General features: G+C 42.7%; 1 protein-coding gene across 12 annotated transcripts in view; it reads right to left on the bottom strand.

The window, feature by feature from the left end:
• EVL (Enah/Vasp-like) overlaps window positions 1–26,474 on the bottom strand; it is a 528,612-nt gene that overhangs the window by 329,401 nt on the left and 172,737 nt on the right. For 3 of the 12 annotated variants that reach the window (XM_078660165.1, XM_078660171.1, XM_078660174.1), the window contains exon 1: window positions 24,268–24,404. The exons of 8 other annotated variants lie outside the window; for them this stretch is intronic. In XM_078660165.1, coding sequence (XP_078516291.1) covers window positions 24,268–24,278 — 11 coding nt within the window. In that variant the 5' untranslated portion in view covers window positions 24,279–24,404. Of the gene's footprint in view, window positions 1–24,267; window positions 24,430–26,474 lie in introns of those variants that run through there. One more of the 12 variants, XM_078660168.1, reaches the window with a different exon arrangement.

The following is a 26,474-nucleotide window of genomic DNA, read 5'->3' as shown; positions in this document are numbered from 1 at the left end:
GGCAAACTAAAATGAGCTTACTTTTTTGAAAACTGACGGCTGAGACCTTCTTTCACGGTACCGGCGATCGCGGATGCTTTTGGTCCGCTGTTGTGCATACTGGTGAATCTCGAGGCAGGCTTGCTGGCGGGGCTGTCAACCGGCGCTTTGCTGCCATCTCGTGGATTCGGGAATCCACTGGTCTGGTCTGACTCCAAGGGAGAATCGGTCAATCACACACATGGCTCGTCCAAAAAACAGGGCAAAAGCGGCTCGGGCAGCTCGTCTGGCGGGATTACAGTTGAATGCACAAGGTGAAGAAAATGCGAGGAGCGACGGTAAAACCACAGGGACGAAATCTGTCAAGTCAGTGTCATGGCTTATTGAAGCAGGTAAGGCAGCGGATCTGAGTATGGAGGGAGAACTCCGCGCTGCTACCACTGATACAATTGCTCTGGCTTCGCTACTTTGTACCCCCGTAGAAAATGAAGCTGCAACGTCTAAAATTATTGAGAATGCTTTTAAAGAGAATGATAAGCCATCAAAGTTAGCAAGCGGCTCTGGCTCACAAGAGATTAGCGATGCTATTGAGATTTTAGATATACAGACTGGCAGATGTGGTGATAATGGAATAGATAGTTCTTCTGTTGTTTCTCCTAACTCAGAGGTCTTGACCCCTACAGCCAAACAGTCTAATGAGGATACAGTGACTAAACAAAATGAACCAAATGGAGCACATGATAAAAGCCAGACAGCTGCTACTCAGCAGGAGCTGAGTAACTCTGGGGAGACTACAGTCACTAAAACTCAGCAAGCTGCCTTACAAAATATCCATAAAACCCCGTAATAAAACAAAAGGGGAGAAAAGGGAAAGGCCCTAAATCTAATAGCCGGAACCCTCAACCTGGAAGCATTTACACCACTTTGGGTTCCCGCAGAGGAGTAGAGAATAGCCCATTGCGGAAATGGGTACAGGCTAAGGGAGAGGTCAGAGCTATGATTTCACGACTGTCTGCCACTAATCCGGCTAAAAATCAAAACGCAGAAGGGGCGACTCTAGACCATAATTCAGAGGCTGGTCCTGGGCAAGATATTCCCCGGATTCCTTCAATGAACAGTGTCGATAGCCCATCTAATGGTGATATGGAACGGGACAATAATACGTTGATCTTACAGAATGCAGAAAGGGGCCCGGAATCAGGCATAAGGGAGAAACCTTCCCTCTCACTAATATTACAAGTGCTGCAGGAACAGCGAGCGGAGGCCCCCGCTCACCATGGGCAGATTAGGGCGGATTATCAAAATATCAAGGTTTAACTTGATGAAGCGATGAGTACAGTTGCTAATATCACAAAGGATGTGACATGGTTGCAAAGTAGGGTGGCGGAAACAGAAGAGACTGTCACTGCAGTCATTCAGACTGTTCAAGTACACGAGGAGCAGCTTCAAGCTTGCCATGTCAAGATTGAAGATTTGGCAAATAGACAAAGACAAAACAATTTAAGACATTTTGGGGTACCGGAAGGCAAGGAAGATGCAGATCCTCGAGCCTATGTGGTACAACGCTTACAGAAAGCTTTTCCTGATTTATCAGATTGGGACTGGGACTGCCAAATTCAAAGAGCTCACCGGCTTCCTTTGACTATACAAAGGAGTAATGCTCGCTACCCTCGGCCTATACTGAGTCGTGGAACTATGGAAAGAAGATGGAAATTTAGGCAACTCATAGATCCACTTAAGGCAACAGGTGCTCAGGTGTTTCTACAGGAACCTGTGAAACTGAAAGTAATTAAAGATGGCATGCCGGTGTTTTTTGTCTCAGAGGTGAAAGCCAAAATTGCACTATTAAGATGGCAGACTGCTTGATTGACATTAACATAAGTTGGTTGTCTTCAAGCTCACAATTTCTTTTTTCTCTGCTTTTCTATTCTGCTTTTTTTCTTCTTTTCCTCTAGAGAAGATGTGTTTAGGCTAGAGAGCCAAGCGCAGGCTGGGTCTGTTGGGTCCGGAGATGCTAGCTGCCATTTCTATCGGCTGCTGTTGGGGGGTGCTTCCTTCTTTGGGATACAGGAAAGATGGGCTAGCTGGCTTTGCTGAAGGAGGGGTGGGACGAGAGGGGAAGGGGGTATTACATGGGTTAAAAAGGTCCAACAAAAAGGGGTCCACAGTTTTATTTTTGGTGGAAGAATACTTAGGGATACTAATGTGCTTGTTCTCTTTTTAGTTGACAATATTAAACAGCAATGGCAGCAATAAAGTGCTTAACTTGGAATGTGTCTGGGCTGAATAGAGCATCTAAAAGACAGTTAGTTAGGGAAGAGCTCAAGGCATATAAGCCTCAGATAGTGCTATTAACAAACGCATCTAGCATATAAAGACTGGCGTTTTCTTGAGCAACTGGGTTTTCAGAATGTTGTTTGTACTTCTCAGAATGTGTATTAGGGGGGCTGCTATTTTCATTTCGAAGACACTAGAGTGTCAAATTATTAAAGTGTCTGCGGGTCAAAGGGGGAGATGGGCAATTGCCCAGGCTGAAATTAATCTAGATAAATATGTATTTTACGTTCTGTATTGGCCTAATATTGATGATCCCACTTTATTTGATGATATTTGTTTAGAACTAGTGGGTTGGCAGGGGCAGCTGATTGTCATGGGGGATTTTAATTGTGTAATGAAGTATGCTATGGACTCCACTAGCCAGCCACATGCCTCAAGAATAAAGAAGGTGAGAGCTTCTATCTTGGAACTAGCCTGAATTCATTCTTTACAGGATGCATGGCGGTCTTGCATGTAAATAAGCCTGGATATACGTATTATTCTGCACCCCATGGCCAATATTCAAGAATCGATATGGCCTGGGTTTCAGATACTATTTTATCGACAGCTAAAATGGAGATCTGCCCCAGGATTACATCCGACCACAACCCCATAGTTTTTTCTTTTTTTAGCTAAAACTGTCGTCAAAAGTCCTCGACTATTCACATTTCTTAAGAATCTGACTACCGATGCGGAGTTTGTGGGCTTTATTAGGTAAAAAAATTGCGAATTATCTTACAGACAACATTGTCTCTGCTTCGATCTTTGTGGTTTGGGACGCTATTTATTTATTTATTTATTTTATTTATTTTGAAAGTTTTATATAGCGCAAACAAGATCTTTGCAGATATCAGAGCGCTTTACAGACGAAAGGAACAACCTGTGAGTAAATAACAATTGGGGTGGGGAAGGTACATGCGGGAGCATACAGATACATCAATAAAGATACAAGTACAAATATGTGGTAGCGTAAACACTCAGGTAGGTCAATAACACGAGTCATACAAAAATGCAAAAAGATGAGTAGAACTGAATGGTACAGTGTCTGTAAATATCATCCCCAGTAATAATTCAAGTGTATTTAGCCATGAGGATAGCTTTTACTTCTTTCTTAAAAAGTATGGTAGAGGAGATGAGCCTGGTTTCGGGGGGGAGTGAGTTCCAGATCCTGGGTGCCATTCCTAAGAAGGAGCGTTTATAGGTTTTTTCCTTGCGGAATCTTTGGGGCTTTAGCAAGAGATTGTTTGTGCCTCTAGTGTTTCTGGAGCCTCCAGAAATCGTCAGCTTCTGGGCGAGGTATCCGGGTGAGCTCAGGTGGACAGCCTTGTGCGTCATGCAGGCGATTTTCAGATGTATTCTGGCTTCAAAAGGCAGGGGAGTCACTCAGCAGTATATATATCAGAGGAATGGAGAACAGGAGAGACAAACTAGGGAGGCTCATCAAAATCTGATTATGCTGGAACTTCAACATGCCGAGGCTGTTCGTTTTAAGCATATCAATCAAGATTCCCTATATATTTCGGTATTAGAACAAAAAGCGACGATAACTAGGGCCCTAAAGGAAAAAGTAGCATCCGGTTATACTAAACACAAGACATTACAATACGAATATGGCGATAGAATCTGCAAAGTCCTAGCACATCAACTTATGGATAAACAGCTTAAAACTAGAATTAAGGTTATAAAGGGAGAGGGACGGGGTATTCAGATATGCTCCCAGGAGATAGCTAATCAATTCAATATCTTTTATCAGCAATTGTACTCCCCGGAGGCTCAGCAAGACTTAACTAGTATGTCGAGCTACTTAGAAAGGTATAACAGAGGAAGATTCGTCTCTACTGGAACAAAAGGTTATATTAGAGGAAGTACTGGAGGCAATTGGGGCATTACCATCAGGGAAGGTGGCAGGGGAGGATGCCCTCCCTTCAGAGCTATATAAGTGCTGTAAAAGTATTCTTGCCCCGGTATTGCTTGAGGTGATTTCTCAAATTGGAAATACAGGAGTCGTACCGGACTCCTAGAACATGGCAAATATCATTTTTTTGTTTTAAAGAAAGGGAAACCTCCAGAGGAAAGGGCTTCCTATCGCCCAATTTCATTAATTAATTTGGACGCAAAAATATTTGCTAAGATATTGGCCGCCCGGTTAGCTCCTCCCCAGCAACGTGGGTTTATCTATGGAAGAGACACCACCACTCATGTAAATACAGCAATTGTCGCTTTTGATGTTGCTGGGAAGTTGAAGAAGAGACTGGGCATGGTATTATTGGATGCTGAAAAAGCATTTGACCGGGTGGCCTGGGATTATCTCTGGACAACTCTCACAGTATTTGGGATTAAAGAAGACTTCTGTAAACTGATAATGACAATTTATCAAAAACCGATGGCTAAGCTATTGTATTCAAACGCCCAAACTCCCCCTTTTCTTATTCAACGAGGGACTAGACAGGGATGTCCCCTCTCCCCTCTTTTATTTGCTCTTTACATCGAGCCTTTCATTTGAGCACTTTTGGTTAATAATTTGATCTGTCTCTTTGAAATAGAGCAGCGTTCCTTTAAATTAACGGCATATGCCGACAATATAGCCAATATTTCTGAAAATTCAAAAGAGGCTATGGAAGCGGTAGACCGCGAGGCTAAATTGTTTGGAAGCTTCTCTGGCTATAAATTGAATAGGAATAAAACCCAAATTGTACTTAATTTTCAACCGGAAGATGTGATAGATGGGGTGTGCGCAAGTGTCACATACTTAGGGGTACACATCTCTTCCAAAATAGAGCTTATACTTGCTTTGAACTATGATTTCTTATTAGCTAAGGTTATTAAGCAGCTAAAAATATGGCAAAAACTCTCACTTAGTATTTTAGGAAGATGCAATGTCATCAAAATGAAGATACTTCGGAAATTCTTATACCTTTTTAGGTCAATACCGCTACGCATCTCAAATGGTTTTTTTAAGAAACTAGATGGAGCCCTTAGCAGCTTTATATGGGGATATAAAAAAGCTAGACGGGCAATTGCAGCAATGAAACTCCCATATAATCAAGGTGGCCTAGATTTCCCCGATTTTAAACTTTACTTTTTGTCTACTTGTTGGACGACTAAGGAGCCTTCTTATTCCGGAGCTAACTAACTTTTGGCAGTGGCTGGCCTTGGGGGCAGATAGCCAGATGTTTCTTTATCGAATTAATGACCCCAACTATTTTATACAGGTGCGTTTCAAGACAATTCGTGATTGTGTATATATTTGGAAAGGCACTGAGACCAGACTCTCCCTGTCTCCACTGCATGCGAGATTCCCGCTCTGGTGAAATCCAATGTTCCCTGGAGTCTTTCATGATAGTACTGCTTTTTGATGGGTCAGATATGGGATACATTCATTGGGACAACTTTATGATTGCAATGGTATTAAGTCTTTTGAGAACCTTCGGGTAACTTATGATATTCTCCACAGCATGTGTTTTAAATATTTGCAGATTCAAGATCATTTGTTTAGAACCTTGGAGCTTCGCAAGGTAGCTGATTCTGATATGTGGGATTTCATGTATACTACAAAACAAGATGGTACTATCAGTAAGGCATATAGAATATTCAGTCAACAATGAACAGAAGGGTGTGATAAATTAGCACTTAGATGGAGTGAAACGTTGAGCGCAAATATTACAATTGATAATATGCGGGCAGCCTTTGATGCTGTTACTCGAGCAGTGCACTCGGTTAGTTTACGGCTGCAGCAATTTCGTACACTTTGCTTACTATATTAAACACCTGAAAGGACTGTTCGGTGGTCTAATGGTAGAGACACATGGGGAGGGACTTAGTGTGGGACAAGGCAGAAATGCCCTAAGTGTGGGCTATATGCGGCAGGTATTGCTCATATGTTTGTCACATGCCCTTCACTCGAGAAATTTTGGGATAGAATCAAAGGGGTAATTCAAACTAGACTAAATAAGGATATTACAATTACGGTGACTGAAAATATGCTGGGATACAAAGAAGAAGGGGATGGGAATGGCCTAATATTGACAATTATGTTAGTTGCTGCTCGCTTAGCAATAGCTAGAGCCTGGATTTCCCCAAAACCTCCTACTGAGATAGAATGGTGGATAATTCTTAAAGAAACTGGCAAAAGGGAAAGGTCTCTGGCTAAAGTTAGAGGGATTAGAGCCATGCAGAAATATAGAACTATATAGGAGGCACTGGAAGTGGCCTGAAACTACTTACTGCTGGTTAATTGTAATAATTGCTGGACCCTATTAATAACCCCGGAAAAGGCTCAGAAGAGAATTTATTAGTCACTCTTTATGATTTGTGTTGCTTATGTTCTTCTACCTTCATTATTGCTGAGAGTTAATTTTTCATTTGCATGTTCTTGAAATTGTATGTATTTTTCCCTTTTTCTTTTTGACAATATAGAAAATTAAAAGAAACAAAAAAAAGGAAATGAAATCATGATTTGTGACAGTGCTAAATACAACACGATCATTTGAGCTGATGTAAAAATTCTAGCCTAATCAACCAGTAATCGATCCATGAAAGAAAATCGCATTCCAGGAAGACAGTGACTGTAAAAGATGACCTGTAAAAAACAAAATGTGTATTCTACGGTGTTTCAAATTATTGAAGAGGATTTATCAACACAGATGCTTCCATTCATTAAAAGAGTACTGCAAGATGCAGATTTCCCAACAGAATGTGTATTAAATCCAGCAGGAACTAAACATCTTTAACACACACCTTAAACTCAAGGGCATCATGTCCAACTGGCTAATTGTTAAGATGCAAAGTCCTTTGAGATCATTGTAAAACACATGCTGACTGATGTCGGCTTCAGGTTGTACAATTTATAGAGCTCAGTTTGCATATTTGAATGCCTCTAAGAACTACAGTCTTCGAAAAACCCTTCAGCCAACAGAGTTCCTTGAGCAAAGGAGGGATAAAGACCCTGTAATCCAACATTTTGGTGTGTGAGGTCCTCTCATTGTCGGCAAGGACAATCAATGGAAATCAGATAGGAGAGAGATATGGAAGAATGTTCAATATTTCCAAATACTGTACCGTAGATGCCCGTTACCCTTCCCCCTCCATGTGTGACTGTTAGCAGCAAGAGCAGGCAAACATCCAAATAAATGTCTTTGCAAATAGAAATACATGATAATCTAATTTCTCACCAAAATGGGTACAGAGTCAACAAGGAACATAAGAGAAAAGTTCTCATGAAAAGTTTTAGTTTAACCGATTGAACAAAATCCTTGCAGTTGTCAACAGACAAACCTTAAGAGGCATCAGGGTTTTTACTTCCGTAAACCTGAATATGAAGGGACAGGCAGTACTCTGGATACTGCACAAGGGCTTAAATTGGCAGACCAGCTTGGTATCTTTGATCATGTAGTACAACGGTTCTTGCCAAATGCTACACAGGGTACAAGCTGTGACTTGTATGGAAAAATATGCAGTGAAGTTAATCTCTTCCTTCAGCATTCATCCACAGGTTTCCACCCCACAATAGCTTTAAATTCCAGACTGCCATCTGAGAAATAAGCATACAGTTAAAGAAGAATGAGGAAATCCGTGTATATGAAAGCAAATTTCTGTTACAAGCTTTGAAAATCATAATTAAAAACAGGAATTGGCAATGCCAAAAGGTCTATCTTATGAATGCACTGTCAAGCCAGACGTTAAAATGCATTTTTTTTAATGACTGCCTTCCTCCCATCTGCACTACTGCCAGAGAATAGCGCCATAACTTATCGAACACAATTTAATATCATTACAATGGCATGTGTGTGCCCCTGAAGGTTCACGCTAAGGAATTTGGATAAACAAAATGATCACATCTGCGTGGAGGGCAAGCACTTTTTTGTGGAAGCATACAACATCAGCCCAGTGAAAACATGTACTCCTGGCTCCCAACATGTGGGTGGAGTCCAAGCCACTCTCCTGGTGACTCTAACATAATTGTCTAGCAGCATCAATCCAGACTATAAAAATATGCCAAATGCTAAATCTGGTATTCTTCCACAAAGGAGAATAAACAAAACTGTAAAATTGGAAATTGTACAAAGACCTGCAGAAGAACGTCCACCTTTTATTTACTTAACATCTCAAATTCATTCACTCCTCAACTTCATCCAATCACGCCCATTTACTCACTCACCCAACCTTCACGGACACAAACGCCCCATTAATTAACAAACACTTGCGCTAAAAAAGAGATTGCATGCTTAAATGTGTCTATGTCAGGAAACCTGTTTCATAAAATGTATTGCATTTTTTGTTTTCATACTGGACTACGTTTTCTGAGAGAAGCATTGTCCTCAGCTAGCTAATACAATCGAATTCGTTTTATTACTTTAAGAAGCACTTTTATTGTTTTGACAGGTGTAAAATCTTACTGTTACTCTGATCTGAGGAAACACAGTTTCTCCTAGTCTGCTAACATCTGACCAGAGATAACAAAAATGCCACAGAGACAAAACAAAATCGAAAGCAAACTCATCACCTAAGGTTTTAGAAACAGTTGTTAAATTCAAAAATAAGGTTCACACTGCCCCATAGCAGATAAGACAAACTGCCTGTGTGGGTGCAATCTAACACTGCTGGTCAGCTTCTATTGCTCGGAATTGTGACACAGGGGACATAAATGTGGTTAAACCTGTTAGGCAAAAATAGTTATTGACGAGATTGTTGCATCTGACCTATTTTCAATACTTGGCCTTTTTGCATGCAGCATGTTTATCCTTCATTTATTCAATAAAAATGTGTTCGTTACCAACTTCCACTAGATTTAGTACTCGAATATTGGAACAGTCTGGACAGTTAGCACTTTCGCCCTTACTTGTATTTAAAATGCAATGATTTTATATTAATATTTGCATTGGAGCCATTCAGGCCTCGATTTTGGCCTTTGTAGTAGGGTGTTTGTAAGCCTCCCCATTGTCAATTACATGAGGTAGCAGAGTGGTGGAAAGTCCAAATCAAGAAGCAGTATTTCTGGCTATGCCACCAGCCCACTGATTTGCTCTGCTAGAATTATGTGCACTATATGGTGCCTGATTTGTATGCGTCCTGGGAGGGTGGGAGGTTGTTGATGGGACTCATCATCTCAGAGCTTGAGTGCACCCCCATCTCAACTTCACAGTGGTTACGGTGAACGGGGCAAACCCTGGAATTCTCTTAGATCTCGGTGGGGCTCACTCCAGTTACACTGGCACCTCAAGGCACAGCACATACTGGCGAGGGAATCCCCACGATGTCCCATTTTGTAGGGGGTGTTTTTGCACAACAGGGAAGGTAATTTGAGGGATTAGGATTTTGCTGTGGGTCCCCCAAGCCAGCGAAATCCATGGGAGACTCCCTTATTCACTGCATTGAATGTACGCCAACCCAGGACGATTAAAGAAAGCATTGACATCAGCATAGTGGTGCTTGCACCACCATGAATGTGACCACAACGCCAATCTGCCACCAAGGTCCTGCCACTCCAATATCGCCTTTTTGGGAATGGCAAGGGCATGGCAGGAATTGTACATGGGCAGAGGTGATTGTTCATCTCAGGTTTGAATCAATACCTTAAAATGGCATTTTATGGTTTTTTAAAGCTTGGAAATGGTGCAACCATCCCTTAGAAGCCTAACATGCTCAACCCTAGAGGATGCCACGTTTTACAGCATTACTTCAAATGGGACTTGGTAAAGCCACAATAAATGGGATACCACCCCTCTTCACACAACTTAAGTAAATAGTAATCTCTAGATACTAACATGTATACGTTTTCTTTCCTTAAAGAGGTTCAACTGGATTTTAAACAAATCTTTGTCAATATCACATGCAAACAAAAGGAGATGATGAACGGAGTGCTGAAACTTTTCAGACACTCATCCCCAGTCACAGATCTGGGTCGAATCCATCATCGTTCTTTAGCTCACTTCGCCACCCGAGTACAGACACAGCTATATATAAATCAGTCTTGACCCTGCGCCTCATGGGATCAGTCCAGCCCGAACTGCCAAGCCATGTCTTCCCTGGACCAGAAACAAGCATCCTGGGACCGGTTTTGGGCTAACAGCCCTCATCAGCCAGGCTAGTTTGAATCCTGTAGCAAAGTGAGCAAGGGACCCACGTCTGGGCATACCCTGCCAATTTAGGAATAACAAAGCAAACACAAGGAATTGATGAATGGAGCGCTGAAACTTTTCAGATACTCACCCCCAGTCACAGATCTGGGTTGAATCCATCATCGTTCTTTAGCTCACTTCGCCACCCCAGTTCAGACACAGCTATATGCAAATCAGTCTTGACCCTGTGCCTCATGGGAACAGTCCAGCCCGAACTGCCAAGCCATGTCTTCCCTGGCCTGGAAACAAGCATTCTGGGACCGGTTTCGGACTAACAGCCCTCATCAGCCTGGCTAGCTTGAATCTAGTGGCAAAGTGAGCAAGGGACCCACAAAAAGAATTTAAGTGATGCTTTGCCTGTACTGGCCAATTAGGAGGCAACAGAGAAGAGTGACACTGAAGTGAACTAATGGCAGGTAATGGGTGAGCTCCAAGCCCATTACTGAAAACAAAAGTTCTGCAAGACGAAGTGCATGCGCCAGTGCATGCTCTTGCAGGCTCAACCTAAAAATCTCACTCACGCTATGGCACAGGATAAAGGGATTGTAAAACTTTGTTTTCCCAACATTTGACAATATTGGAACATTCTCCAAGAAATGCAGAAGATCAGCCACTGAGCAACTACTGCTGAATACCTGCTATCATTGCCAGGATCACACATAAAAGGGCTGTGGGGTGGGGGTAGGTGGGACAACATGATTACCTGCTAGTAATCTCATTACTCTGAATTAATGCCCTTTCCTAGCAAACTGAGATAATGCAGCCTCCAGTACATATACACCACTAATTGATAATAATTTCTCCCATGTGCTGACAGTTCTAATGATTCATCATCCATAGGATGAACTGAAGAGGCAGGATGCCATAGCTACTTCTAAGAAAAGGGTGATTGAAGAAATAAGATTATGAATCAGCAACAGAATCATTATTTCTTCAACTCTCATCCTCATCCCAATCTTTTCCCAACTAAAAAGAAAAGTTAAAACCAAATGAAAGTGTGTTCAGATCTTCCAATGCCAGCAGGGAGTAAAGAGCAAAGGGGAAAGGAGTACGCCACAGAGAACCCATTTAGATCTTTTCCGGTGAGACCTTCCCCCTGCCTCCGTACTGAACTTTAATCCATGAGTTTAATCACCCATGCATGCCACCAGAAGGCACCATCTGATTAAAATATTAATCCAACAAATTGGTAGATAAAAGCATCCTGCATATTGGGATGTTTCAGACCAAGCCAGGCCCACTGAAAATTGACAAAATGCTACTGCATTTACGAAACCTAGCTGTTAGTTCAAGCTGTTTGATGATGGCTCTCATGACATCCAAAACAGCATGCAATCATGCCTTTTCCTATGAGGCAACAGTCTGGCTTAAATTCAAGCAAAGGTTTTAATACAAGTAGGCAGATACCATCAATAAACATCTGGAAAACTCACCTTTGTGATGATGACCAAGAAAAAGATCCTGAAAGTTAGATGTTGGACTGACACCTGTTCACGTGGCTTAAAATGAGCCCCCTAAAGTGCAGACTAAACTAGTAACGGGCCCCTGGAAGGGACAGGGAGTTTACTAATGCAACTGCCACCTAAAATATCAGATTCATCAGGGTACTTTTCCATACCATGCAGATCCCCAGGATTCTAGGAAAGCTCTGCCTGCCACTCATGGATTCTGGAGGTAGAGACTACTAGTCTCAAAACAATTGCCCCAGAGAAACAATAGTTCAAAGCAGGGGGGACACAATCCTAAGGATGAACCCCTCTGGTCTTCAAACTATGATTAAAAGGAAGCCCACCCGTAATCACAGGCACTATGCGTAGATGCCCTACAAGAGGCCTGTACAGCTCCTGTAATGTGGAACCACCACACCAATTAATGGTGGCCTGGCCAAGTCATAAAGGGGAACTCTGGGGTTTTTATTGCTACGGGGGCACCCTGGTTTTGTCTATGGTACTAATGTACACATTGATTGACAGGTTAGTTTCCAAGTGGGTCAATGAGTGCAGAGGTGTGGGTGTGTTAAAAATCTAAGTATCATGCTATTTGTATTAAATAAATACAGAGCCCCAATGATCATTTCTTTATGTAAAATGTTTACTCAAGAGTCAAATTTAATGAAAATAACATCACTGGAAACACTTTTAACCTCATTCCAAGATGCATCATGCATGTAATACCCATTGTGGGCAGAAATAGCAGTGTCCACCCAAATTGGCAGTATGAGGCTTGTATTATTTTGACATGAAGTATTATCTTATGTAATATTCACACAGGTCAATCAATCAGTCAGCAACTAATCACCCGGGAGGGTATCCAGGAGCTTGAGGCTCATGAGGTTTCATGAGGTTTCAGGTGACTCAGTTGAACATCCAGGTCTTGGGTGCTCTCTGGAATTACAGTAGAGGGGTGGAGCTCTATAGTTGTAGTGGGAGGTCAATCCAGGTTTTCTCAGCGAGGTAGCAGAAGGAGTATCCTCCGCGGTTGCTTCAGTGGACGCGGGGTGTGGGTGAGTGAGAGGGAGGAGGAGCGTAGTTGTCCGGTAGGTTGGTGGAAGTTCAGGCAGTGGTTGATGTAGGCTGGTCCTTGGTTGCGCAATGCTTGGTAGACATGGATCATCAGCTTGAATTGGCATCTCTTCTGTATAGGGAGGCAGAGAAGTTTTTTGAGGTGTGGGGTGATGTGGGTCTGTTTGGGGAGATCAAGGATGAGTCTGGTAGAGGAGTTCTGTATGGTCTGGAGTCTATGCAGAAGATGAGTAGTGATCCCAGTGTAGAGTGTGTTGCCATAGTCTAGTCAACTGGTGATTAGGCCCAGAGTGACGATTCATCGGGTGTTTCAGAGGGAGTCATTTGAAGACTTTTTGTAATATAAAGTGTGAGAAAGCAGGCAGAGGAGACTGTGGTCCACTCTAAATAAAATCTAGGATTACAATCCCCATTGATTTCCTATATATATTCATTTTGCTATGACACACTTATCTTTCCAAAGAATCCTGGGTAATGACTGCTAGGCAGTACACGGATATGATCACTACCTTTGTCCATATAGCAATGCTTAATTACGATTAATCTGCCCTCCAGCACTCTAACTATACAGCACCAATAGCCCAGGCCAATAGCACTCTAAACTGTGCAGCACACTTTTGTTTCATCTACATTTTTGGACACCTGGAGACATACCCACGTCATTCCCCTCCTCAACAAACAATTGCTGCCACGCTTTCAAAATACAGACCCATCTCCCTCCTACCATACCCCACAAAAGAACTAATCAACATACGCCTCAGAGACCACCTCAGCAACCACCAATTCTTTGATGCCACGCAGTCTAGATTCAGGCATAACCACAGTACAGACACAGCAATCATCGCCACCACAGACATCATCTACATGATCCTTGGCAGAGGAGACAAAGCAGCTCTCATTCTCCTGGACTTCTTTGCAGCATTTGACATGGTCTCACACTCCATCCTCATTAGGTGACTCCATAAGATTGGCATCCAAGGATCCGCTCTCCGCTGAATACGCTCCTTCTTAAAATGTAGATTACAAACTGTCAGCATGGCACCCTCATCCTCTGAAGCCCATAAACTCATCTGTGGAGTGTCTCAAGGTTTGTCACTCAGTCTCCCCCTCTTCAATACATACATGATCCCTCTGGCCAATGTCATCCATGCAGACATCAACTTCCTCTCCTAGGCTAAGGAAGCAACTCATACTCTCCCTCTCAAATAAGACCCCAAACAAAAAGAAAGTAGTTCACCACCTGCCTGACTGAAGCCGCTAATGGGATGAAAGCCAACTGTCTCAAGCTCAACACCAACAAGACAGAAGTTTCTGATCTCATCTCACCATGGGACTCCAACTAGTGGCCACCTGAACTTGGACCCATACCCAGAACCCACACCAGAAACCTCAGAATAATCATCGACAGCAAACTGGAAATGATAGCACAAGTCAAAGCCACCACTGCATCATGCTTCCACACTCAGACAATGCAGAGGAAGGTCTTTCCAAAGCATCTCTAGAAAAACTTTCACCCACATTCTAGTCACCAGCAAGTTGGACCATGGGAACACACACTACAAGAGGATTACCCAGCAACTCACTAGAAGACTACAAACCATCCAGAACTCTGCAGCCAGAGTCGTCCTCAACTTCCCACACAGGCCTCACACCACACCTCAGAGAACTCCACTGGCTCCTGGTGCACAAATGTTGCTCAATTGAAACTTTGCCCACACATATTCAAGGCACTACACAACGCATGCCCCACCTACCTGAACAGTGCATCTTCTTCCACCAACCACCTAGACACCTCCTCTCTACAGAACTCCTACTCACACACATCCCACGCATGCACAGAACCAGATCAGGAGGATGGCAGTTCTCGTACATTGCTCCAAAAGTGTGGAACAGCCTCCCACTCTAGATCAGAGCCTCTCCCCTCTACAAGAAGCTGGAGACTAGGCTTTTCAATTAACCAACCACCCACAGGCAGGGCTAGAGGCACACCTGTTCAGCACCAGGATACCCTTGCGATGATAGTGCACTTAACAAATGCACATACTATAATAAAGTCTAGAGGTTTCACGATAATGGTTACCACTCCTCTTGAACCCTAAATTTTCAGGAAGACCACAATGACACCACCATCTCACAGTCTAGTTCATATGTTATTAGTAGGGAAACTGCATTTGTTGCAACATCAGCGACTGAGTACTCATTATGGGTGATTTTCCACCAGTGTGACAGACCATTCAAAACCAATGGAGGATGGGTCTGCTGGGAAATTTAAAAAATCACATTTAAAAGGTGGTGCCCATTTAACTGTCATCTACATCCTTCCATTGCTAGCAAACAAAACCAAATAGAATGCGTATACTGGATGAGGGAGGCAACAACAGGTCTCCTCAAGAAGCAGAAATGAGTGGGTTTTTCCCAGGGGATTAATCTGATTAAAGGAGGGAGCAACAGAAGCTTTCAACTCCAGAGGATGCATTGACTATACTGCGCCCCCTCTCTAAAATGGAGACATTATCACTTGGCAGACCAGGCATCAACCAAACTGGTTAGGGGATAAAACAACTATATCTGCATTATTTAGCATTCAATTGTGTCAAGAGGGGTTGCCTTTCGCATTACCAGACATTAATACACAGTGATTAAAAAAAAGCTACCTAACTTGCTTTCCAGTATATTTAGGGACTGGATGTTGTCACAGAACTTGTTAACCTACAACCATGGTTCACATTTCTCCCTCCCTGCTGCACACAGCCATTATGCATATATACCTCTCCACTGTGTATTCATTAAAATGCAATGCAAATGCAGTTTTGTGCACCTACGCCCAGGTTAAGAGTTCAAAAATCTCTATCTGCAGTCACAATTGGCAGATCTTGATTTGCAAGAATATGCTAATATACTACTAATTTGGTGGCAGCAACATTGGTGTTCATAGGGTAAGAGAAAGTGGCCATTGAGAAGGCTGTGAATACCCACACACTTCTGGGGGTAGACACAAACATTCAAAGTGCCCACTTGGGCATCTACACTTAATTCTAAAAAAGGTGGCACAAGTCTGAAAACAGGGTGAGAAAAACACCCAAATACTATATTTCATGGCGGATCAAGGGAGGAAATGTTCTCTACCAGGTAAAATGATTTGTAGTAATGCACATTTTCACCTTGGAGTTTATGCGCATGTCTGCCTTGTGGAAAATCTGCATGAGTAAGATCTGAGGGGGAGATGCAGTCTTGGAATTGCAAACTTTTCCTTCAGAACACTGAAGTTTTTTTTTTGTGAATTGCCAAAAAGTCAGAAATCTACCCAAATCATAGCAGACAGCCTACGTTGAGTTGATAGCAGACTTTTTAAAATAGGTGAATGAATTGGGACTTAACTGTTCCATCTAGTTGCCCCCTCACGTTGTTTTCCATGCAACCAGTCGTAGTGTACAGAATGGTCTGGGGGGAAAAACATAAATATCTCATTCCAGTCAAAGGTTATGGTTAGCATGGCAGTTGTAAATTAACCAGGTTCCTTGGATTAGGCTGAATGTGAACGAGAAATTTTAGCCATTGTACAGTTCATGCCACAAAGCCCACAGGGAGAACTACGGATAGAATTGTGTACTTATTTACATAATTTAAAAAGGACACGTGACCCAAGCTGAACATTAATTTGTTAGGCCATATCCATATTGTTTCCTCCTGCGACCCCATGGCTGCCAAGGCTTATTAGAACATTGGAATGTTGGAAGCTCCATTGAAAATAATGGAGTGCTCCGGGCTTTTAATGGCTGGTGGAAGCCCGGAGCTCCAACACTCCAATGTTTGTTCACAGCTGCTGCATAAACAAAAGGCCTCACGGAGCTCCCGTCGGGCTCCGCAAGGCCTTTTTTTCACAAATTAGAACATTCTGCCCTCTAGGGGCAGAATGGTCCAATAGCCTTAGAGCCCTTTGTAGCGGGCACTACAGGCCATCAAAGGCCAGATCCCTTGTTAAAGGCCTTTGGCTCAGGCTTTAATGCTGGAGCGGGCCTTTAAAGGCCAGTAGAGTCCACTACGGCAGGCTCTAAGGCTATAGTAGAAGTATGACATGACAAATTAGAAACATTGACTGGCCCAACCAGTTAAACAACAAGCACTGACAATGCCAATTGGTCGGGCCTTAGCGTGCTGGTGCAATGGTTACTTTTTTTTATATTTTGTTTTTATTCCAAGTGCATGCACAAAAGTAAAAAGAAAAAGAAAAGTATAACAGACCACCAGGTAAATGTGGCCACCATAAGCTTGTAACAAAAATGTTAAATAAAAAAAATGATTTACAAAAAAATATTAAAAAATATCGTATTTTGTCTCTTTTCTTATTGATATATTTTTTTACGAATAAACAAGCCCTTCATTGGGGCCGTGCATTTTACAATTAATTTTTATGAGGTTGACAAGAAGGAATCATTTACCAATGAAACACTCAAGTTGCAGGCAGCTACAATGTAAAAAATGTCATATAAACTCTTTCTAAACAGCAACTTTAATAAGCATCGCCAATGCCAATAAATCAATCTTATGAATGCATTGCTGAGCAACTCCAAAAAATCTATGTACGTTAATGAGTGCTTCCTCCCATCTGTGCTCCAGAGAAAAACATTATAAATTATCTAGTTATCTACAACACTTTAATAGAATTACAATGTCATGTGTGTGCCCCTAAAAGTTCAAGCTAGGGCAGCTGGATAAATAAACAAACTGATTACAGCGATGTGGAGGTCAAGCTCTTTTTTTTAGCAAAACCACACAATGTCCGCCCAATTAAAACATGTACTACTGGCTCCCAACATGCAGGGCCAAACTGGGAACCAAAACCGACCTTGGCAAAGTGGTCGCTCCCCCCCCTCCCTGGGGGAGGGGGGTGTTCGAGGTGCCGCCGAGCTCTTTGCCAGGGACGGTTCTCGGCCGATTTTGTTACAGGGCCGATTTTGCAGCTATGCTGCAAAAACGTCCCTGTAACAAAACCGGCCCCCAGGGGCCCAAAACCGGCCGCAACCTGTGCGGCGCACCGGGGCATTGCCCAGTGCCCGCTACGGCCAGTTCGGCCCTGCCAACATGCTTCTGTAGCCAAATCCCCCTCTCATGGTGGTTCTCTTATAGTTGTCTGACAACAGCTACGGTGTCAAGCCCGATCATAAAAAGGAGACAGGAACTAAATCACCATCCAACTGGGCATCTGAAGTGCAAGCAAAATAAATAGTGTTTTTTAAAGTAAAAAAATTAAAATGCAAAACCACACATTGAAAGAGCTTTGTGACTACAGATAATGGAAGTATTTTTAAGCACTTGTGAATAATGTGCACAGACTTAGTGCAGGTACTCAGAGTGAAAGACGCCAATGGTTAAAGTGGCTGACCCATTGCCTAATGTTGTATAGTGTGGTTTGAAGAATGAAAACGTGACTGGCAATCCAACAGACTAATAATGGATGGAGCCTTGCTGACCAAAAGCTCCTCTATGACGTATATCCTGTACGATGTTTGTTGGAAAACAATAGTCTGGCAAAACAGCTAAAGCAGTCTCAAAGGCTAGACCTAAAAAGGCCCAAGTGACTCATAGACCAGATGCTGATGAATCACTTGAGCACCGTGAAGGATCAATGAACAGTGTTAAATGGAAAAGCACTAATGATGCACATTAGTGGTTGTAACTGGCAACGAAGGCGAGACGTCCAGCACTGGAGGAGTCATAATGGCCAAACTACAGGCAGCATTAATGACTCCATAGATTGTATTAGTTCAGCTTCCTTGTAATAGTCCTTATTACGTGTTAATTAAACGTGAGCTGCTCATTCTGTGCTAGAAATGCAGAGCAAGAGCTTCAGTGAATTCACACTCAACTTCACAGTTCCTATTTATAAACCTGGTGGTTGTCACATGCGTGCGAGAGACTTCGAAATGCAGTCGCTTCGGGGAAGACCTTACAAAACACCCTCTATTCTCACTTCTGGTATGAAGATGGATTCAATCAAATCACTGCACATCTCAGCTGGCTGTGCAGTTGCTGTGGCAAGGTTATAGGGAGTATCCAAGAAGCGGTAGAGGGCGTTCAATGGACAACGTTGCAAAGAACATAATGTGGTATGGCAACTTGTCAACACAAAAAAATATATCTGCATTTTTTTTTAAAGAAAATATTCCAGAATACTTACTACGAGGGTTGTTCAGAGTTTGCTTATACCTGTGAAGATAGGCAGCTTCCCTGATTTTTGCCTAGTTTCCTATATTTTTCACCTCTGTGAAGCTTTGGGAATTTCAAAATTTTAACTCAGTTTTCCAGTTTTGTTTACATATGCGAAGCTTTGTGATTTTTTTTATTTGAGCCAATTCTCGCTTTTCATTTGCTTTTGATCAATGTCGTTTCTAAGCACTTGCTACTATTTGTATGCTCCTATGGTGCTTTTACAATATTTCTACAAAGTATAACTTAAGCATAACTATTTTTGACCATTAAATAAGGAAGCATGCAGCATATATGGTCAGGCTAAAATAACATTTTCACATGCCTACCCAAATGCAAGAATCTTTGCAAACAACATCAAGTTGGTGATATTTCCATAGACCCTCACAAAGGTTGCAGAAAAAGCTTCACAACTTCTCACATCACAAGCTACATGCCATTTATGTGTCTGTCCAGGTGTCAGTTGTTCAATGTCTCCCCATCTAGCTATATACCTTAGTTATTCACCCATAACCCATCCTTACGCCCATTTATCCACCCACCCATCCATCCGTCCATCCTATCAACAACCCACCCGCATTCATCAACTATCCATATTGATCTATCAGTTCCTCCAATCCATCCAGACACATTCCTTTATTCAATCCAGCCAGATTCACTGACCCATCTATTAACCCATCCATCCTATCAGACACCCTTCTACCCATCAATGATCCCACCTTAGCAATTAATCAATTCTTTAATTCAGCTCTATCTGATCCACTCAGATCCAAACATCCATTCAATTAATCCTAATGCATGCACTGAGATGAGTGAGCTACGGAAAGCTGGAGCCATGCTTGAGCCAGATCCATGGCTCTGGCTCAGATTATGGTCCTCTTTGACCCTTGAGTCCAAAATGAGCTATGCCTTCATGTGGCTCCTCCCTACCACCCACTCTATAACCTCATTCACAAAGCATTAATGATAAAACGAGAGAGAGGGAGAGAGAGAGAGAGAAAGAGAGAGAGAGGGAGAAAAAGAAAGAGAAAAAAAGAGAGAAAGAGAAAAAGATCTTGTGACTGAATCGCATGTGAAACCAGATTACCTGGGATCAAACCTGGCTTCCTCATTTGTGCACATTGTGTGCTCTTAGGCAAATATTTCATTTAATCAATACTCCTTTGAATTCATTATTACATATGAGAGCACCTTCAAATATGTGAGTAACACAATAATGTTGCTAAATGTAAAATAAGAATCTAGGCCGCATATAGGAAGCACATGACAGCTTATATGCCACTCAAGTCACTAATAGCATTGTCTTCAGGGTCAGGAGGAGCCTGGAATGTTTTTATGTTAATGTTTAAAAACTATTGTCTTTTAATAAATACCTCTCAATGCAGTAATATAATGTGATACCCTAAGGTGAAAATCTTCAGCAGGTGAAAGAAATACTTTTTTGAATTTTAGGAGACTTCTTATACTTTTACGTGATATTTGGTGTATAATTTACATGACAAACATTCGGCTTGTGCACAAGTTCTTAGAGCCAAGACAAACTTGGCTCGTCTCTGGCTTGGCTCTTCCTGCTAATTCATTGGCTTGCCCCTCTCTGTTCGTGCATCCACTCATCCTGAGACCCTGAACAGTGATCACGCAGCTGTGATATTTACGAAAAACTGGTGGGAAATATTTCACATTGTACAATGTTCCGAAGTTAGTATGATTTGTAGGTTGACCGTCAGTGAGCATGCGCTGTCTGCAAGACATACTGTAATCACTATACTGACTGTAATCCTCCCTGCTGCCTACCATAGGATGATGCCAGCATCGCTCTTCTGTGCAGCCTTCTAATTGGTTCCCAACCCGATACAAAACTTCTGTTTTGTTGCTTGGGAGCACCGCTCAACTACAGATTGATTTCTGTTCATTAGAGGCTGTCCGCTTTTTATCAGGTACTATTTCCTATACCCCCATCTCCCATTCCCCCTGGCCTCCTGTTTTCATACATTTTTTGTTTCCATGTGCCGCTTTGGACTTGCAACATGGCACACCGCGATTCAAGGGTCCATTTTTCATTATTTTTTTAATATGCCGCCAAGCATTTGTTTCATTTTTGGGCACAGATTGTGGGAGAGTAGGCCATAGTGTTCTAGCATTAGGTGTGCTTCTAGAGCATTGGCTGTGGCAAGCAACCCATCAAGCTTATTGTCACAGCAGTTCTCAGAAGTCACTTGATATCTATCATTCTAGAAAGAGTATTAATAGCAAATATATGCTGCGCGCCAACAGGCAACAAGGGTTAAATCAACTGGTCTCGATCAGGTACATGTCTGCATTACCTGTCTCATTAATAACAAACTCCCCTCATTCTTTGGTGTTACGGTTAAATTCCAGGATACTAAGACAGAAAGGCCAGGAATGCATCACAATATTTCTATGTGCACACGTGCATTTCACCATTTAAGTGGGCACCTTATTGCCGAAAGACAGTCCCATTCCAACATGGTGACCACTGTTCTTTGTTTGCATTTGGTTCGTCAGAAGCATCTGGATAAGTTACAACAGGACTGTGAAGGTCTCATACTTCACATACGCACCACGAATGTGATCCCAGTTTTTTATTCGAGATCAATTTCCGATGAGTGCCTATTAAAATATGGTAATAAAAGCAGAATTTTATATAATAAAAACAGGGAAAAAAATGTATTACATATTGTTCCCTTCATTTGTATTAGACTTAGTTGATTTTGAGTACTAACTCCTGGACAAAGCCACTTTTCTCATGTCATCTTTCACATCTGTCAATTCGGATACCCATCCTTTCAGATATCCCCTCTGCCAAGCTCACTAACTAGCAACATTCTTACCCTATCTTCACTTTCTCACCTCCCGGAATCGGTTCTCACATGCATCCCACTTTCACCACTCGGCTCACCCTTTTCATTCTCACTCTTCATAAAATGACAAAACAAGTCAGGAGTTTCCGTCTCTATTCACTTTCAGATTTTTGGGGGAGAATATTACCTTTTTAAACTTTCAGCTTTGCGTGCGTTTTTAGTACTTTATCTCCTGTTCCCCTTAGTGCTCTTAATGAAGGGTTATTTAGCACTCCCTGTGACAGGCATGGTCTTTCTTTTCTCTAATTTCCTGAATAATATATTACATTTATCTTGGTTCTTTGTGCAGTCCAAGTGACTGCATCAGAGCACTACGAGAGATGTGCACTAGATATGTTACAATACAACGATTTGATGTTACATGTTTTATCACCTTTATTAGTAAACCTACATGGAAATATTAATATTTCAGCACTGAAGGATACCTCTAAAAGATAGGTATCAAAGTCAGCTGCCTTTTAAGTGCCTGATGTTCCATTGACTAATTTAGGTAGCTTTCAGTCCACTGCCACTAAATTATAATTCTTAAAAGAAAGCGAGCATTGTTTTCCTTTTCCGAATGATACATTAGTTTTCAGCAGGATTGCACGTATATGCTAGCTTATCATGATTTCTAGTTAAATAAAATAACAGCAAAGTGCATGGTTTCTAACTTTGGTTGTTGAAGGATGTTAATCTTACTGTTGGCCCAAGGACTTAGGGCGAGATAGCAAAAGTCACACAATTGACAGAATGTAGAACAAATCAAAACATTCACCCCCAGTCAAGAGATCTGGGTTAAATCCATCATTCTGTTGCTCACCATGCCACCCCAGTTTAGACCTGGCCATATGCAAATCAGTCTTGACCCTATGCCTCCTGGGAACAGTCCAGCCCGAACTGCCAAGCCAGGTCCTACCAGGTCAGGAAACAAGAATCCTAGGACTGGTTTCAGGGGTTCACCCCACATCAGACAGGATAGCTTGAATCCAGTGGCACAGTGAGCCCAGGATCCACGTCTGGACATACCCGGTGCACTTCGGGCAAGAAAGCAGAAGACGCACAATTGATGAAAAATGCAGAACAAATCACAACATTCACCCCCAGTCAGGAGATCAGGGTTAAATCCATCCTTCTTTTGCTCACCATGCCACCCCAGCAAATGCTCATTTACCTTGTAAGCATTCAGGGGCGGCCTTAGGCATGTGCAAGCTGTGCACCTGCACAGGGCCACCAAACCCCAGGGGCCACCACGCCAATATATATCCTTAATATAATAATCCTCTGAGGATGGATACATATTTGTGTGGCGGCCCCTGGCAGAGATTTGGTGGCCTCCGGCTCTGTTCCACTTCCAAACACCCTGACCCCCCCCCCCCCCCTCTTCACTGGCCTCCGCACTCCGCCCCGCCTGGACCCCCTCTTCCGGGTCCCCCTACCTAAGCTCCCTGCCCAGGGCCGCCATGATGAGCCTATAGCCGCCCCTGAAGCATTTTCTGTAGAAGCTGGTGGTGCTGCACATGCTTCTCACATACCTGTTGCAATGTGCTCGTTCTAACTCGAAAACAATTTGTCCCTCTTAAGATTAGAAGCAGAACCAACCAACAACCTAAGCTACAAATCCCTGCCGTGCCCGACAGTTTTACAGCTACTGAAAAGATCAATGAAGTGAAACACATTCTGACAATCAGCCACAAGTAACTATCACTGCGCCCAAGGCATCCGATTGCCTCCTGTTTAACAGAGCACATTAATATGCAAAGGCAGAAAACTGGGACAGCATAGACTCTAATAACCAGTAGCGAAGCAGCAAAGAAGCAAGCCAATAGGCCACTAATAGCCCGGTGTCACTGCACCAGCTGCAGGATTTCTAGCGACAACCTTGCAAACAGAGAGAGTAGAGAGGCAGGGTGGGACTTCCTGTCCACGAGCACGCTGCCAGTAGTTGGAAAACAAATTAGCGGAGTGGAACCGGGCTCCATGAAAACATTTGAAAACGCTACGTGCTGTTTTACAAACACTTGGACCTTTCACGGCGTGACTGGCGAAAACTCTCCACCTGTCGTCAGGGGAAACAACTGATAAATCATTAATGCCGCGCAATGAATGCAGCGAAAGCCCTCTCTCCAAACAGACGTGCTTCGGCGCCCAAATTATAACGACCTGACAATGGCGCTCGACGAGAACAGTCTAGGCCAGTCTAGACAGCCAGCACGCACACCTGCTCTTCTACCCCTGGCACGAGACGGACGCTGCGTCACTTACCCCGTAGCCATGGACGATGACGTAAAGCGCACACCTATCAGCAGAACGCCTCGAGCCTGTGCACGTTCATGCAATAATCACGTAGCAACGCGCTCTCAAACCAAACCCTAAGGTCTTAGAAGCTGTTGTCTTCCTTTAAGTCCTATGCACACTTCGGAAACTAAACAGGAAAAGGATGTAAGGCCCGAGAAAGCGTTAAACAGGAAATCAACATAAAGGCTCAAAACCAATGGTAGAAAGGAGGGGAACTGAAACTTAGAGTTCGTAATTCTGAGCATAGCATGATTAATAGCAGGACTGTGTGCACTTGGTTTTAGCCCGGAGGAGTAAACTGAATTCAAGAGAAATATTTCAGGTAAAGGAAGGCTTTAAGGAAACGCCAAGGTAATAGAAGTCTAGATAAAAAAGTGCAAACTCTTCTTTTAATATCTTTTGGTGAAAATAAGATACCGAGGTTGTACAATATATCAGCTTTCAATGTGTTACATTATGCAGATTTGTAGAGAGTACTATCTCTCACCTGGGAGTGTATCCTGGCGCTGAGCAGGTGTGAGCCTAGCAAACCCATGGCCTAGTGGGACTACTCGAAAACCCAGGCCTTTAGCTTCGTGTGGAATTCACTAAGTGAAGAGCGAACTCTTATAGGCAGTAACAGGTCGCCTAGACCTCTTCAGATCAGTGGTGCTGAAACAATATTTCGAGCAGGGGTGCTGCCATCAATGTTACATCACTGAAGTCGTAGAAATTGTGAATAAAAATCATGCATCACATGTAGAATAAGTAAAGCAAACAAGCCATGACCATTCAGCAGGAGAGTGGTTAAGGTAGGTGTATTATGTAGCCAGTGGTACAATTAGGAACACACAGTATTACCAAAGCATGGGGTGGTACGGCACTGCCATTTACAGACAGCACACTTTCCATTGAAATGGCCAAAAATATTGCACTAACGTGCAATTTATTTATTTATTTATTTAGCGATTTGTATAGCGCCTGGTGACCCAAGGGCATCCCCGCGCTGTAGAAAGGCTGATATCCATTGAGGGAAGGGAAGGGAGGAGGGACATTTATTTCGGGAATAGGTGCGTTTTCAGTTTTTTGCGAAAAACCAGGTAACTGGATTCCAGTCTGAGGTTGCGTGGGAGGGAGTTCCATCCCATGGCCGCTTGAACCGAGAATCGTCGTCCTCCTGTGCGTGTCCTTTTGAATTTGGAGATGTTGGCTAAGTGCTCATTCTCCGAACGGAGGGATCTGGATGCTTTGTAGGGGGTGACCAAGCTGCTGAGGATCGCAGGGCCAGATCCGTTGATTAGTTTGTGTGTCGTGCACATGGCTTTGAATTCCACCCTTTGGCGCACATTGAATTGTTAAAACCATAGCTCACAACTATAATGTTTTAAAATTCAGGTTTCAGCAAATATTTACCACTTGCACCTCACTAAATAAAATGTCTTGATTTGTTTTGGTTCTAAGAAAATCTTTGTATCCATCACTTTTCAGAATTTCAGAACAAATGTGCTTCATTTGTGCTTCATAACGGTGTTGCATGTTACAAAGAAACCAACATCCAGAGCTTTAACTTTCCCACTTCATGTACCCCAGCAAAATTGTCATAGTTAAATTTACAAAATGCTCTAAGTTTTCAGTTAAAGAAAAGTAAACATCAATAACTATGTTAAAAGAAAAAAAAGCAATTTGTCAGATGACATGGCCTGCAGTGGCCCTATGTCTTGGGTCAAACTACAATTGTGTCAAGATAAAACAAAATGTAAAAGTATCTTTATTGCTTGTTCACCTTCTGAACTCACCCCTCTGCCCCGCTCATGAACATCAATTCACCAAAATGCCAGGGGTAGTGGAAGTGACATCACACTCCATGTGAGAGACACAGAGACAGACAAACAGACAGACACACACCCACACACACACACACACACACACACACTTTTTACTTATCTCAGCTGCCAGTGAGGGTCATATTTCAGCTAATTGTACGCCATTCCTTATTACCCTGATAGTGAATAATATGCTATTTATTATTAGTGTAATACATCTTTGACAGAAAAGAAGGAAACTTGAGCCCCAACCAACGTTCAAAAGGATAAGCAGGCTCCTGAGTCCCTGGTATTAATTTTGCCACCTCTGAATCCAGGGGTCACAAAGGCAGTGCCAGGAATGGCAAGAGGCAAGGCATGGGTTGCAGCAGA

The sequence above is a fragment of the Lissotriton helveticus genome, chromosome 9, assembly GCF_964261635.1.
Source record: "Lissotriton helveticus chromosome 9, aLisHel1.1, whole genome shotgun sequence".
Classification (NCBI taxonomy): Eukaryota; Metazoa; Chordata; class Amphibia; order Caudata; family Salamandridae; genus Lissotriton; species Lissotriton helveticus.
This window is presented reverse-complemented; position numbering and strand designations above follow the sequence as displayed.